The sequence below is a fragment of the Megalops cyprinoides genome, chromosome 18 (assembly GCF_013368585.1).
Source record: "Megalops cyprinoides isolate fMegCyp1 chromosome 18, fMegCyp1.pri, whole genome shotgun sequence".
Taxonomy (NCBI): Eukaryota; Metazoa; Chordata; class Actinopteri; order Elopiformes; family Megalopidae; genus Megalops; species Megalops cyprinoides.
The window spans coordinates 20,976,301-20,993,079 of record NC_050600.1 but is presented as its reverse complement, the minus strand read 5'-3'; the positions used below and the strand labels follow the sequence as shown (position 1 = coordinate 20,993,079).

The 16,779-nt window shown below is 45.6% G+C and overlaps 1 protein-coding gene across 10 annotated transcripts in view; it reads right to left on the bottom strand.

Moving 5' to 3' along the window:
* Window positions 1-1,827: 1,827 nt before the first annotated feature.
* LOC118793070 (amyloid-beta A4 precursor protein-binding family B member 2-like) overlaps window positions 1,828-16,779 on the bottom strand; it is a 98,362-nt gene continuing 83,410 nt past the window's right edge. For 8 of the 10 annotated variants that reach the window (XM_036551026.1, XM_036551032.1, XM_036551034.1 and 5 more), the window contains 6 exons: window positions 12,246-12,360; window positions 9,042-9,117; window positions 6,520-6,603; window positions 5,633-5,748; window positions 4,225-4,404; window positions 1,828-3,102 (listed from right to left, as the gene is read on the bottom strand). In XM_036551026.1, the coding sequence (XP_036406919.1) occupies window positions 2,932-3,102; window positions 4,225-4,404; window positions 5,633-5,748; window positions 6,520-6,603; window positions 9,042-9,117; window positions 12,246-12,360 (742 nt within the window). In that variant the 3' untranslated portion in view covers window positions 1,828-2,931. The remainder of the gene's footprint in view (window positions 3,103-4,224; window positions 4,405-5,632; window positions 5,749-6,519; window positions 6,604-9,041; window positions 9,118-12,245; window positions 12,361-16,779) is intronic. The other 2 variants (XM_036551031.1, XM_036551033.1) reach the window with 1 other exon arrangement.

Below are 16,779 nucleotides of genomic sequence, written 5' to 3'. Positions count from 1 at the left end.
GCTGGCTTAAGACATTACCATAAAGAGCTTTATCGAACCGCGCAGGCCACAGAGAGAGGTGAAGCATAAAATTGGCTCTGAGACCGTCTCATTTTAATATTCACTTTATTCTCACAACAGATTACATTTATATGGTGTAAAATTTGTGAAGAGCAGGGGAAACCGTCTTTTTCCCATTTGCCAGGATTACGCAGTTCTGCAGTTTGTGGCTGACTGTCACTCAGATGCATTAACAATTTACTGGGATTCTACGATGATGATGATGATGGTAATAATAATAATAATAATAATAGTAATAAAACTGTTCATTTTATAGTTGCACTTAAGTATTTTCTGTTCTGGGTTCTTGTATGAGTGTGCATTCTGTTGGACTTTTTCTTCTGGACTCTGAATTATGGATTCAAGCAAATATGCCAATTCGTCTTAAGAGGAAGTGCTATTTGAGCCAAAAGATCACACTCCCCCCCCCCTCCCCCCCATTACCCCCATCAAAGCCTTTAATAGCACTTTCCCTTAAAATGAACAGGATGTGCATCTGACTAATGGTGACACAGACCATTCAGTTGTATCACTTTCTTTCTGAAAATGCACAATCAATCTTGAATGAGATCACAAGTACAGGAGTTAAATCCACTTAAGTCCCTTGGAAGTCATAACCATAATTACAATATCTGCGGTCGAGCTGAGAATAATTATGTGGGCTGAATCCCAGTTGTCTTTGCTGATGTTATTTTTTCATAATCTCAGAAAAAGAAAAGGACAACAAAATGAAGAGCCCTCGAAAGTGACCCAGAGGCAGACCGTCCCCAGGCCACTTTAACGCCTGTCTTCCCTGAGGCGAAACTTCATTTTGCTGTACTTTAATCAACTATCAATTTAACTTGCTGTAATTTAACCAGAGTCTGTAGTCTGTATACCATTCATTTCCAAAGTCCAGCCATACAGAGGTTCCTTGGTGGAATTCACAGACATCATGTGACACACCCGTGCAGGTGTGCGGAGCCTGACCGTGTCCAGATCATAATCACCCGCCAGTCATCCTTGTTTTGCTCAGTAAACCTGCACACTACCGTGTGGTGTTTAACATGTGGACCGGTTACAGCTCGAGATATCCACAGCGCTGGCTACACCGTGAGTGAAACTGACTTTAATGGGAAAACAGAAGCCGCTGCCCAATGTAATAAAATCCAGTACACTTTCATATAAAACAGTAAATAAATAAAAATGTAAAAATCTTCTCTTTTTTTTCTCTGATTTCTGTACTTTCTTCCATTAAATTTTCACGGGACATGCAAGGCAGGCGGCGTTTTCGCCATCCGCCTTCGAGATCCACCGGATAGACTGAATGCATAGATAACTCTCTTAACATCTAGTCACACTACAGCTACTCGGCCTAACCACAGTAAAATGAAACCATACCGACAACATGGGCTTCTCACGTTTTTTTTTCTTTTCGTTCCTGTTCGTCCACGACACGTACACCGATACTTTACACTTTGGCCAGAATAAAGTGTTCGACAGGTATCTTTCGAAGGCTTTCGATACGGAGAAAGAACGGAAAATAAAACAAAGAAAAATGGCTTATAAAGTGATACATGTTTGCAAAAATTTATATATAGATATGTACATGTGGCTTTCTCCCACTGGTTCACTTTTCAGCTTCCTGTAAAAAACTCATTGCTGGTTGAACAACAAGAAATGAAGAGTGCGCAAGAACATTAATAACGAGGGGCTTAGGTGGCATTATTGTCAGTGTTACGCACGTCAGGAGAAATTCAAGTGACACAAGCGAGGAGACGATGGTCAACCCTTGAGGCTCTTGTAATGTTTTTTTTTTTTTCTTTCCCAATCACGCCAACATTAATCCTGCGAGGACAGCTTCTGAATCATGTCTCCTGGAAGAGCTGAACGTGACCAAAACTGTCCCAGTCCCCTGTCCCCGCCGGACACGGCTGTGTCCGAGGAGGCACATCGTCCGATAAAAACGCGAGTCGGGTCTTTAGACTTTGAGCTGCAGCATTAAGAAATCAGAAATTAAAATGTGCTAAAAAAAAAACAACAGAAATGAAATATGAATCACATTCTTACATCTTTAAAACCTCCCCTTCCTCCTAGATTTTCTGTTTCCCCCTCACCCCCGTTGAACGCAGGCACAGTCAAGACATCGGCGAGGCTGACCGCTCTTCGACCACGTTCCACTTGAGCGTGGCACCCCTCAAAACTGCCAGGATGGGGTGGTTTATAAAAATAACTAAAGAAAGTGGCGCATCCACCTCACATCTGATTTTGCAGCGCAAAGAGACGGGAGGCAGGAGATGCATTTGAAGATAGTGGAGAGAAAAGGCTTCTGGGAAGTCATTCTGACACTTTCTGATATGGCTATTGACTGTCTGGTTTCAGTGCTCGAAAAGGCAGAGACGAGGAGTACAAAAGAAGTTTCCGGAGCGGCTTGTTCTTTTTTTTTTTATACAAACACTGATATGGCACAAGGGAAGACGCCCCGGGCTTCAGAAACAAGCGAAAGCAGACAAAAAAAAACAACAGAGGGATGATCCTGGTTCTTTTGGTTTGTGAAGCAGCGAAGCCGCGGCTATGGAAACAGAGTCCCGATGAAAACCTCGTCATGCACTTCCTCGGGTTGGAGCACGATGGGGGCCGGGGGCGCGGCCCGACGGGGAGGGGAGGTGTGGGGTAGGGCATGCTGGGGGCCATGGGACAAGGGGGACAAGAGGACGGCAGGGGAGCCTGCCGGACACGCTGCGGTTTGGGAAGCACCTCCTTGCCGTCGCGCCACGCACTTCCCCTCCGACTCAAGGGGGGGGGGCACTGTTTTCTGTTGCTTGTTTGCTGCGTGATGCGGGTGGGGGAGGGGGGAGGGGGGGGTGCATTGCTGTCGTTGCTGTTGTGGACTCCCGGGCTGCCCCCTCCCCGTTACTGGGGCAGTTCCGGTACCGGCCTCTTCTGCTTCAAAGTGTCAATGAGGGACAGCACACCGCGCTTCACGCTGGTGGTCACCCTCCGCGTCACCGAGTCCGGGGGCGGGGACGCCGAGCAGGCCCTCTGGGAGGGTGGTCGGGCCACCAGACACTTCTGGTATCGCAGCTGGGGAGGGCAAGAGAGGGAGGGAGGGGGCAACATTAAAAACAATTCACTGTGAGGACACAGCAACAGGGACAAGTTTATCAAGAGCAATTCTGTGGTAACAGTCTTACGACCACTGTAAAATCCATACACATCACTATGGTGCAAACTTTATCTACTGTGAGGCTATTTCCCCTACCATAACAAATAACCCCCTTACAAATTTTACAACAGCAGTCTTACAGTTTCTACAACATCCTTACAAATTGCTGCTGTAACACCCTTACACTACAGTAACATCCTTACATTCCATTACTTTAACACTTGTGCCAACACAGTAACATTTTTACAAACCAACATATAACACCTTCACAAAACTGTAACTCACTTACAGACTACTGTAAATGGCCTACAGACATTAAATGCCTTTAAAAACCAACAATGTAAAATCACCACCATCATTAAAACTGTAGCACCATTACCACTGATGTAACAACCTACAAAGCCTTGCCCGGGAACTAAACCATTTCACTGTTACCATTTTACCACAGAGAGCAGACTCCTCAGACTTCACATCTCCTTAACCACAGAACACCTTAAATTCTGACTGACGCACCGGGAGACACCCAGATCTGCCACACAATCTTCTCCTGGCGGCTTCATAAAGGCAAGAAAGAATTTACTGCTGTGATATAACAGTCTATAAAGTTTACAGCATATAGAATGTTACAGCGATCTATTTTCTCCTCGCATCAGACGGACGCGTAGGCAGAAACAAATAACACACAGATGCATGGATACCCACATGCAGCAGAATAGCTTCTCACGCCTTTGTTTCTAGTGGATGATTCAAACAGACAAAACACTACAACAATCAGGCGGTAGCCCTGAGGGAATAGCACCCAAACATCCAGCACTTAGTTTTTGTAGAACGCTGTGAAGGAGCGGGTACCACCCCCTGCTGGTGGTCCTTCGCTTTGACTTCACAAACTTGTTCTGCCACCTTCATGGCAGTTTGAGCCTGGTCACTGCTGTGTGCACCAGGCAAAGCAGAAAATAACCGGACGCCTCCTTAAGCTTGTGGAAGTAGATGGACGGCTGTGTCCTCATGGGCGGTTGGGGGGCGGGGGGTGAGACGCTCACCATGCACGCAGCCTGCACCGCCTCCGACACGCTCCCGGCGTTGGGCTCGCACCAGAAGACGTGGCAGTCGAAGTGCTGGTTCCCCGTGTCCATGATGAAGGCGAAGGTGTGCACGTCCCGGCCGACGCCCATGAAGGACAGGAAGCGCACCCGGCACTCCACCAGCACCTCCTCGTCCTCCTGTCCCGCGAGAGAGAGAGAGAGAGAGAGAGAGAGAGAGAGAGAGAGAGAGAGAGAGAGAGAGAGAGAGAGAGAGAGAGAGAGACAAAGACAGAGAGAGAGAGGGAGAGAGAGAGAGACAGAGAGAGAGAGAGAGAGAGAGACAGAGAGAGAGAGAGAGAGAGAGAGAGACAAAGACAGAGAGAGAGAGGGAGAGAGAGAGAGACAGAGAGAGAGAGAGAGAGAGAGAGGGAGAGAGAGAGAGACAGAGAGAGAGAGAGAGAGAGAGAGAGAGAGAGAGAGAAAAAGAGAAAGAGAAAGAGACAAAGAGAGAGAGAGGGAGAGAGAGAGAGAGAAAAAGACAGAGTGACAGAGAGAGACAAAGAGAAAGAGACAAAGAGAGAGAGGGAGAGAGAGACAAAGAGAGAGAGAGAGAGAGAAAGAGAGAAAGAGAGAGACAAAGACAGAGACAGAGTGAGACAGAGAGAGATGGAGAGAGAGAGAGAGAGAGAGAGAGAGAGAGAGAGAGAGAGAGAGAGACAGAGTGACAGAGCACCCTGAGCAGCTGCACGTTTCACTCATTCATCTGTGCGGTGTCACACAATAGCACAGTACAGACTGATTCATTCATGGACCTGCAGTTCAGTGGAGCATTTAACGGTGCTGCACGCTCTATTCTTCCAAAGAGTCTACATTTCATTCATGCAGATTTCATTCATGCATATATTTATTCCTTTACTGAGATAAAGCTGGAGGCTTTGTTTGGCAATCACACACATTTCATTTTGTTGCTGTATAAACAGCAAGGATAAAGAGAAGCATGAACGTATACAAGGTTCAGGGCAGGTACACCTATACTAAATCTCTTTTTTCTATTATGTAAGAAAACATAATAACTAGTAATGATCTTGCCGTAATATCTGAAAGACTGGGAAGATGAAATATCCAGTCTCTAGCCGTTTACTGCAAAGCTTGATCAGTGGTGGCCTAGATCAGAAGCACAGAGCTGGCCAAGGCCTTCTTTCTGATCCATTCCCCTCTTGGTTGACCAGACAGCAGTTGCTAACTGGATGTGGACCTGAATTACCCCTTTGACTCTCTGATGACTGTGGACTGAAACTGATGGTTAGAATCCCCATGCAGCACCAGAGCTTGCAAAGTTCCCCTCCTAACTTAAATTACATCAGCAGAAGCCTTCGCACAAGAGGCTTCTGCGAGGAAGAGTCGTGCGTTCTCTGTGGCCACTTGCCTTGTCCTTGATGATGGTGACGGTGGCGTCGGCCACGTTGAGGATGACGGGCGTCCAGTCGTCCTTCTCCGAGGAGGAGATGAGGCTGTCTATGGCTCCGTTGAGGATGTCCATGCCTGCAGGGTTCAAACACGGTCAGAGTAAGGTAACAGCACATCTGACCCAGGGAGCGGCACAGGTCCCGCAACAAAAGGCCGCGTATGGGACCGCTGCTTAATTCCAGCCTGGACCGTGACCACATAAGCTCTGAACACGGGTTCAATGGCATCGGTTAGAGCGGTGGTCTCGAGGGGGAAAAAGAAAGCAAACAAAAGCGTGATTATATTTGCTCTGTTGCACGCCAGTTTCGGCTGGGTTATTGCTCTTTTGTCAATTCCCAAACTCTCAAAACGCAATGCGAATAACAAAAAGGTTAGGGCACTGCAATTACTTCAAACGATTTGATTTATTCCACCAAAAGTTTCAGCAAAGTCAAATCAAATAACTGGTTGCCAACACTGCACCCTCACACCTTACATTTTTAATAGAAAGAAGAAGAGCACTACCTTTGGTTCAGAAGCCTACAACATAAAAGCACAAGTAATTGGCCAAGATCTCTTTAATACCGTTCTTTGAAGAGACAAGTTAATGTCAATTCGAAGCAAGCTCTCTCAAACTGTGTAACCCCCACTGAATACAAAAATACAACTGCTGCTAAACACAATCTCTCGCTGAGCTGTGCTTCGCAATCAAGTCTTTGAGGCATGAAAACAATTCCTTCAGTAAAAATGTGACACTGCTCTACGGCACCAATCACGTAGCACACAGGTGAGCAGACAGCCAATAGGAATGACACGTGCACAGGTGAGTCCCCACACTGTCACAGCTGGCCTTTGGAACAGCCTTACCTATGGGCCTGGCCACAGGCATCACTCCCAGATACATGACTTGGAACTTCTGCACCAGCTCTGTCTTTGGTGTGGGGAACTCTGCTGACAGGAGAGGCACGTGAGACCAGCATTTCATGCACAATGTTAGGGAAATATTTGAACATCCGTATTTACACCGTGAGAGGAGCATCTCACACACAACGTTAAGAAAACGTTTTAGTGTAAGCGCTCAACGCGGTGACAGGAGCATTGCACACATAAAGAGCTACAAATAAATGGGACAGTGAAAATGAAAGGCAGAAGGACTGTTCCCGCATTACAGAGCAGCTTGTGTGGTGTCACAGTTCAATGGACTGCGCTGGAACCAGAAGGCTGCATGTTCAAGTCCCTGCTGGGGCACTGCAGCAATACTGTTGAGCATGGTACATAACCTGAATCAGAAAACATCCATCTTGCATCACAATATGGGAATAATGCCACAATGCAAACTTGGGACCCGAGCAAACAAATAATTGACCTCCATAATTAAATTTCAAAAATGTGTTTGATCGTGCACCAACAACCACAGCCTTGTTAGGAGGGGCCCCTCTTCGCAAACTATTAATTTGTTTTGGAATTAGGTCAGCCCCTCTGTCCCTGCCTAAATATAACGAAGGAACAACCGATCCTTTTAAGTCAGCAGATTCGCTTAATTTCCTTTTCAAATTAAAGCCAACAGCTACCATGTATCGCACTTTAATTATCAAGAAACTTCTTTAATTTATTCAGTGTGAATGCGAACAAACTTTTCCAACCCTTGGTTTGAATATGGAACGGTGCAATGGCCAGAGAGCTTTATAATCCAGCTATCTGCCACGCAATGACAGCTTCCACATGAATAAAGCAATGAGTATTTGGAACAAAGGAACTTCTGACTAATACCACTTTCAAATTATCTATGGGTACGTATTTACATTTATTTATTTGGCAGACGCTTTTATCCAAAGCGACTTACATAGGTTACAGTTCTTTACAATGTTATCCATTTATACAGCTGGATATTTACTGAGGCAACTGTGGGTTAAGTACCTTGCCCAAGGGTACAGCAGCAGTGTCCCAGCGGGGATTGAACCGGCAACCTTTCGGTTACGAGTCCTGCTCCTTAACCACTATGCTACACTGCCGCCACACAGTTTTTATTTAGAAAAAACATTTAATGTTCCCCATTTACACTCAAAATGTAGAAAAGACCAACTGCAAGGGAAAATAGGGTAGTTCTCTTGATCACAAAAAGATCGTAACCTAATGTCACTTACTGTATTTTGGTTGGATGTAAATGTACCGAGTGATGCAGCTAGGGATGGATGTAGTTTTGCAAATAATAGTTTTGTAATAAAACTAAAAATACTCTGACGCTTCATTCCAAAATTATCTAGAATTAATTTCACTCTTGGTAACAATGATAAATTGCTTTTCCACACATATCTCTTTTGGAAGTTAATAGATGCTAGGGTTGTCCAAGACATCCAAGGTGTATCCTTTTAGAAAAGAAATTAAATTTGATATACCATTTCTTAACAGAAATATATTAAACTACAAGGAGGCTACAATCAACATGTCACAGCCCAGACATCCTGACAAAGATGCACTTGATGCAAACATTCCAATTCAATTAAATTAAACAAATATCAGATGAAAGATCAATGAAGTTTGGAAATGACTTTGAAAAAACACATTCAGATTTTTGACCAGTCTTAGTGGCAGAAAAAAACACTGTTGCTATGAAAGTTTATATGAGCACAGATTTTTATGCTAAAGGACAAAGTTTTAAATATTAAACACTAGAATTATGTTTGCCTTGGTGTGCTACACCGAGCAGATGGCCTTTATATGACAGACAGGGAAATTCACACCATTCATTATCTACCCTGGGGTTTTTTGGTTACAAGGAACAACCTTTTGGTGCCATTAAATGTAATGGCCTCATATTACGTATAACTTCATAAGACCTTCACAAAGCAGACATAACACTTTCATGAGCACGACAATACCAGAGTACTGCCATAGTACTATGTACATATGTACTATGTACATAGTACATAGTACACAGTATAATTTAGCTATGACCAGGTGCGTTATGACATTTAAGATTGATGTAAAATGTTGTATTTATATGTATACCACTTGTGTTCACCAACAGTTTTATGTTTTACACAGGATATGCTACATTGCTCTATGTCAGCCATTATAAAGGACTACAGATGTATATATATCCTTTATAAAACAGTAATACCATGTTTATGAAGTAGCTTTATAGAGTAATAATGCCATGTTCATGAAGGAGCCATGGTATGCATGTTTCATGACAGTTTCATGAAGATGCACTTAATAAACAGTGTGCCAAACACAATTAATATTTCTACTCCAACATTTGAGTTGCTAAATCACCACACAGTCTAGTTCACATGCCAAGCTCATGTGAGCATCTAACTAAAGAAGGTCGACAACAAGCACAGCGATATGCAGACTGATTGCATGCTGGGACTGAGAGGAGCACCTACCCTGGAGGGGGACGTCAGAGCCCGCCTGCAGAGAGCTGCCAGCTACTGCTTTGGCATTCTTGCGTTCAGCCATAATCTGCGGGAGAGAGGGAAAAGCAGCAGAGGCATTAGCACGAGTGGAGCCGGTGTGTGTTGGGTGGAGGAGGCAGAGTTGGTTTCGGTTGGGCAGTGGAGGTGGAGCTGGTGTGTGCTGTGCAGAGGGGGTGGAGTTGGTGTGTGTTGGGTGGAGGGGATGGCTGGTGTGGTGTTGGGGTTGAGGGGGTGGAGGTGGTTTGTGTTGGGCGGAGGGGATGGAGCTGGTGTGTGTTAGGTGGAGGGGGTGGAGCTGGTTTTGGTTGGGCAGTGGAGGTAGAGCTGGTTTGTGTTGGGATTTCACTGTCTGAGGCCAGATGGTGATGCCCACCAGGATAAGAAATTATGCAGCCAACACCATGCAAGTGTAACAACACAATCGCAGACTCGTGTGATAATATTGTAATTACTTTAGAAAAAATCGTACAACATTTGTAAATAACACTTTAGAAACGGTGTGACAAAACTACATAGTCACTAACAGAATCCTGCAGTTTTGGGTAAAACAACAACTTCACATCAGTGTTATAATATTGCAATAACTGAGTGTGTAACAGTTCACTGTTGTTGTGTGATGGCCCTGTAGTATCTACTGTGGAACAGCTGCACGGTATATTCAAACCGCACAATTTAGTCTTTTATTAGTCACTACGCAGTCACAATTGGGGAAAAAGACCTCTGAAGTGGCTCTCTTTGGTGTGCTTGCTGATCAAGGGAGCTTGTGAATAATGGATGTCGCTGTTTGTCGGGGGGGGGGGGGGGTTTGCACCCCTCTCCAAATGAGGGGAGAGAGCGCTGACTCGAAACACACACGCCCGTGGAGTCACTGAACATCTGGCACGGGCTCGTCAAAGTACGACAGCCCCTTCAGCGCTGAGAGCGGTCTCGCACATACTGTGCCGGAATGGCATCACCAGCCGAGCGAGGCCTGGACCACGTCAGTCAGCAGAGACGCTGTCCACAGCCATTAGGCTGGGGCACAGTGATGGAACTGAGCTAATATGACCTGAATAATACTGTCTGTAAACTGTATATGCAATGTAATTAAGACCCATCTTTACTTTCAATTTAATAGAAGAGAGAATATGACTTTATTTTGGAAAACAATATGAAAATGCATTTAGAAAATGAAAATGCCTTTTCTAATAGCACCGCTGATGTATACATCAAATATGAGAATTATGACAGTAAGCATCATAAGTGTAGCATTTAAATATTGATATAAGATATAACACAATTTCAGGTGATTACAAAATGCCTCACAGTTCACTGTAGGACAATTAGTTGTAAATTATCGTGCAGCTATAACTGTATGAAGTACAGTGCTGCCTGTTAGCTAGTTAGCAACTTCTAGCAATCTGGATGTGACTTGGTAAGTTACCAAACCCATCTACCTGGTAAACGTTATTACCCAGACAGTACCGTGGGCCCTTAAATAAAAATGCCCAAGCTCATTTTTAAACTGTAACATCTATGCTGACAGACACGAGATGCATGAACTGCTGTTGCCCATCTACCTTATTTAAAGGTCTCCAATATCCTGATCTGCAGATGAAATTTCCAAAACTCCTGTGCGGGGTATGATAGTAATGACTTTCTTTTTCGAAGGGCCATTTCGAAGGAACACTTTTAAGCAGTTTCAAATGCTAAATCTTGATAAAACTCAGCTGCAGCAGTTGGGAGGTACAAATCACAAAGAGTATGTGGGGTGTAACGCAGAACACAAATAATATGTGGAGTGGAACACAGAAGTCCAGGGAATGTGTCAGTGCTACACTGGAACTAGGGGGGGGGGGGGGGGGGGGGGGCTGGCTATCTCAGGAGAGCGGCGCCATTTAAGTGATGAACTCCCTTTCCAAGTGAGCCTTCCCCTCATCAGAGGGTGCCCTTTACAACATAGATAATAAACCATACTTAGCAATTCATTTCATTTAATGCAGGAAAATCTCAATCATTATTTTCCTTAGTTCATTATAAACACAGAATTCTTGTATAAATCAGGACAATTCAAAATGCTGTCTGTTAAAATTTTGCAATAAATAACCTACACTTCAAATTTTATAGATTAATATTCAGTAAATCAACTTAACAAGAGAATGATATGGTTTCAAAGTAATGGAAAAGCTCTCATTATACATCTGAAGTAGAGTTTACTGCACAGATTCCTCTTCTTGGAACTTGTAAAGATTAGACTGGAAGTGGAGATTTCATGACCAAGCTCAAATTCATTTTTATTCATTTAAACTTTTAAATAAATGCTTTTCATAAAATCTTTCAGTTCAGTGAGAGTAGTGGGAAATTTCTCCCAGAGTTCCACTCCTTGCTGTTTTGTTTGGTCTCTCTTATCGCATCTTTCACGGCCCCTGATAACTGATGTCCACATTCTTCTGCCACCCCTTTAGAAGAAAAAAAAAAAACCCAAAAAGAACCCTGCTGGTCCTGAGTGTCTCCATGCAACACCCCAGCAGCGCATCAGACGGCCAGTGACAGGTGAGGATGTGACAGGCCCAGGCAGGGGGGGGGAGAGGAGGCGGTGGCCATGTCTGACGGACGCCCCGGGGCGAGCTTCAGACACGAGACACCGAGGGCGTTGTTAGAGCGCGGTTAGCCGCGCGGCGGGCGCTCCGACACCCCCGGCGCCCACCTCTCCTCCTTATCGGCGCCCGAAACGCGCAACTGCGGCGTGTTCAAACCGAGCGAGAGCCTCCCTGCATGGAGATAAAGCCCGGGCTTCCAAGAGGTGCCACTGGAATAGGTATTACAGCTACTGCTGTGCTATACTGTTATCAGTCTATTCTTGCCCTCGGTGGAGTCAACAGAAGAAGAGGCGGCGACACAAAGGCAGGTTAGCGTGAGCAATTTGCCATGGTTCAATTTCCTATAAATGATAAAGGCTGCGGGGGAAGAATGCTTTCAGTCTTTTGATTTGTAGGACTTTGTAACATTGAGACGGTTCTTAAAATGATAAGATCAGAGACTGAAGCCTTTTCCACTGGAGTATTAACTGGAGAGAATGGGCGTTTTTTTTTTTTTTTTTTGCAGAACGAACAGTAAATATGCCCTATGCAGATGAGCTAGGCTGCGAAACGAATTTGAAATGAAATTCCGTGGTGGAAGAGGCAGGGGACGCACCTTGGAACAGATTTCGTGAAGACTCGTGGCGATGGCTTTTGCAGGCGTGTCACAGCGGAACACATGACATTTTAGTATCCGGGTGTCTTTGTCTCTCGCCACATAGGCAAAATCCCTGAAAGAGCAAGCAGAAAAAAAAAATGACACAGAAGTTGATTATAAAACAATTTAAAATATATATCAGGCAATTCCCAGCATTGCAACAGATTGAGGAGACACTGCAGCGCGTGTCAGAAAGTCGGAAGAACTGACAGAAAACTGCCAGTGTGCAAAACTGCCAGTTGTGAAGATTCATACACACAGAATGCCCCCAGTGTGTTTAAATAATGCAAAATTTTATCAGTTCCAGAAAGAGGTTTGAAGTCACCAGCCCGCAGCGAGGTGCTCCTGTGTTCTGCTGTGTGACAGACAGGTGGAGGGGAATTATGGGAAGACAGGGAATGACACAGCAAAAGAACTTTCAGGGATAAAGAGACATCAGCTCCCAAGGAGACACAAATATATGGAGTAGAAGGCATGAAGCATTTCCACTGATGTTCGCTTAGGAGAAAGATGGGTAATTGGATTTATTTTCTTTTAATCCAGTAGCAATAAACAAATACAATGAATAAACAAAGCTGACATTCCCCACCAACAGCTGCGGTGGCATGTGCCGATGGAACACAGGACAAATAGACAAAAGGCAGAATCTCCCGCAGTGGCTGAGGAAAGCACAGATACACAAACAGTGCGCACAATGACAATCAGATAACAAACACGCTTTCTATATGCCACTTATTAAAATGCTAATTTGTAGGTCCCGGAGCAAAACAAAACAGAATAAAAAAAACAAAAAAACAAACAAGATAAACAAAACGGGCACATTTCGACTCCGCCTGGACACGTGTGTACCCACTCGCCACAGCACAGTAGCGACTACCTGCAAAACTGACCTGACGGAACTATGACGGGAGAGGAATGATGTGACCCTCAAAAACAGGCCTCATGCCCCAAAGACACCCCCCCCCCCACCCCCATTCTGGGTATGAAATTGCTGCGTGGTGGGCTGTGTCCTGGGTGGTGGGGGGGGGTTATGTTGGAAGAAGGTAGTGGGTGCTAAGAGCAGACCCCTCTGCATTCATAACAGAAGCAGAAGGGGGATGCTTCTGGAAGACTGTGCGTATATGGTGGGGGGTTCATGTCGCAAGTCACATGACACAGCTCCGGACCGCCCGCAGGATAGCACCAGATCAATTTTACACTGACAAATATTTCAGCAGACTGTCTTAAAAATTGACAGCGTATCCATCCAGCAAACAAGCCCACCCATGAAAAACACAGTAACAGACAACAGTAACAAGTCCTGAAGGCTTGCAGAGAGAAAACAGGAAAAAGTGAGAGGTGTCAGTCAGTCTCGTCTCGGCTTCATTAGAGCCCGGCGCGCACCAGCGAGCGCTGATGAGTGACACACTGTTTTTCAGCAGAGCCTGTGTGTTTATGAGTCTATTAGCTGCCTCACTTTTCCTTATCGAGCAAGCACACTCTAATCGATGCCCACGGGCTTGTACCCGTGCAGTCAGGGTGTGTGTGTGTGTGTGTGTGTGCGCGTGTGTTTGTGTGTGTGTGCGTGTGGATCTGTAGTCTGCACACACGCCACGACCTTACACAGAACTAATCTAGTTGTAGCTATGGCTGGGTCACCTGTCCACTACCACATATACTAACACGTGTATAAACCCTCCTCCAGTTATACAATTTCATGTAACAGAATCTGAATCGAAGTTTGAATGGAAAGTACAATGTTCTTATACATTGCGCACACGTTTCAATCTTATTAAAAACCTTTACATATCATCCGCCTAAAATGATAGGACAGGCAAGTGAATAAATGGCTAGGGTAGTGCCATTATGTATATTTAACCACGCTGGGCCAATTTTACACAACCAACTCAAACTAAGGACTTAATGTAAATTTAGAGACAGTTTAAATAACAGATACTTTTCACCCTTCAAATCTACAGGAAAGACCAACAGCACTGACATTGTTTAGATTAAGAGATGAATGACAATAAAGTAAATTGAAAAATTAAGTAAATACAGAAAGGGAAACTAGGTGTGGCTTTGAAAGACTAGTAAAACTAGTTCTTTTCTGCTCTCAGTGTTATTGAACGCACTCTCTAAGACATTTAGATTTGGGGTTGAATGTATTTAGATTAAATGGAATCTGTTAAAAAAGTGTGAAAATGCAAGTGGAAATCAATTGCCCTGCATGCAAACAAAAATAAAAGGCAAATACATTTCTAAGTATTGAAAAAAAGGAAAAACTCAAATGCTTCTCCATCAAATATGCATTTATATACAGACAGTCGTACATCAGTTAGAATACCAAGTCAATATCTTTTGCTCAATGTGTACAAAATCAGATTCGTCTGATCAGAATGAAAGCAAATAGAAGCTGGCTTGTGTGCTCAAGTGTGCAAATATAATAAAAACGCACTCCGTTAAGTACGGAGAAAATGCCAAACATCTCTAATGCTTGCATTCGGCTGCATTTAAATGCAGATGGCTTTGAAGACTGAAGACAGGGCCAGATCAGCGCAAAGAGGCCTGAGGCAGACTTGCACTCCTGGTGTGAAAATGACTACACGCTCAGAGAGGCATGCTCAAAATACCAACCAAGCACAACATGAGGAACATAAAAGGAATCAGCCCTGCAGGGACTGATGGAGGAAGCAGCCCTGCGCAGCTTCTCGGCACAGCTCCGGACACCACCCTCTGCTCAGGAGGCAGGGGTCCACTGCAGCTCCAGAGGCCCCTGTGGCCACCCCGGCCGTGTGACTGAGGATCTGACCTGCTGTAGCTCCAGAGGCCCCTGTGGCCACCCCGGCAGTGTGACTGAGGATCTGACCTGCTGTAGCTCCAGAGGCCCCTGTGGCCACCCCAGCAGTGTGACTGAGCACCTGACCTGCTGTAGCTCCAGAGGCCCCTGTGGCCACCCCGGCAGTGTGACTGAGGACCTGAACTGCTGTAGCTCCAGAGGCCCCCGTGGCCCCCCCTCCGTGACATTGTGACACAATGAGACAGTGATAAACCAGTCCCACTGACACGGGGCTGATAAATCACTGCCCGCTCACTGCGCTGAGTCGGGTCGCTCCCCGGAGACCGCCTCCGTTGGACAGGTCACCGGTCCCTACAGTCTGCCGTGGACAGAGGGACCCCAGGAGACTCTGACACTGCAGTGCGTTTAACAGACTCACCGGCAATGAGGAATGTGGTACCATCTCTGGACATGAGAGTTTTGGCACACACTGTGAGGATAACAGTCAACCTCTTGCACTGCAGGTCACACAAACACTGAGATCACTGGTATGGATGATTACTTATACATGGTAAGATTCAACACCATCTCCCCCCCACTCCTCCAACTATGGGCTCAGGTAATTGGACAGACAGATGATAGTGAAGGGATGACAACAGGACAGAGATGGGACGGGTGGACACTTTGACCAACATATTCCAATCGCAAAGAATACTGCAAGCTCAAGACAGGAAGGAGTAGAAAAAGAGAAGCACTTTACCTCTCTCTGGATCCAGGACAGCAGTGAAGAGAAAGAAAAGAAGAGGAGTCAGTCAACAGGTATCAAACTTCAGCCATGCCCACAAAGAGACCACGCCTTAGAACCCACACACTCCTCTAAATGCCGGCACCTCTAAACACCCCGTATTTTGCTACAACACTGTTTAGTCACCCCCAGCGTTCTTCAACACAGTGATATTTTCTCCCTCCATGTAGGATGCCTGTATCTCTGGCAGAGAGAGGGAGAGATGGAGAGGCAGGGCAAACGAGAGGCCGCTCAGGGTTAACTGCAGCTGCTCCCGCTCACCCATCAAATGCATTCAGAGGCGGGCGGACCAAAAACGGGGTCGACCAAAAACGCGAAGAGTGCGTTAAAGAAATCTCACTGCTTTGATCTGCTCTTGAGGGAAAGGGATGGCAAATGGAGGGGGGGGGGGTGCTGTGATACACAGTCAATGGGAACTACAGCTCACATCTACTCAGAGCGTGGCGCTCCAGGGCGTGTGGGCTCTCGTGTTCAATGAGGCAGCGCCCGCTAAATGGCTCCTTTTACATCCGTCATGACGGACACCGATCGGCCGATAGTAAACCCACATCCTTTGTTCTTCTGTCCGCGAGAGCCCCTGCAGCAGACGGACTCGGGAACAGATGGCACTGTTTGTTCAAAGGGAAGCTCCGCAACTTCTGGGCCGCGCGTGCGATCCTACATCCGAGCCACAAAACAGCAGCCAATGAAAAAATATGTTAATGGTATTCTGCTATCTCGCAGATGAAAGGGAATGTGGCACGGAACCCTGCTCGTGTCGGATAACCTGAATTCTGCATGTGGCAGCCTCTCCTTCCTAATGCTACGGTGCTGTATGTGGTGCTGAGTTAGGAGTAGGATACAGGAGGATGTTCTGTGGAACAGCCTTAAGCTAAAAGAGGAAAGCGGGCTGGTTTCCGTGAGGAAGGTGACACCGGCCTCATCTCCCGCGC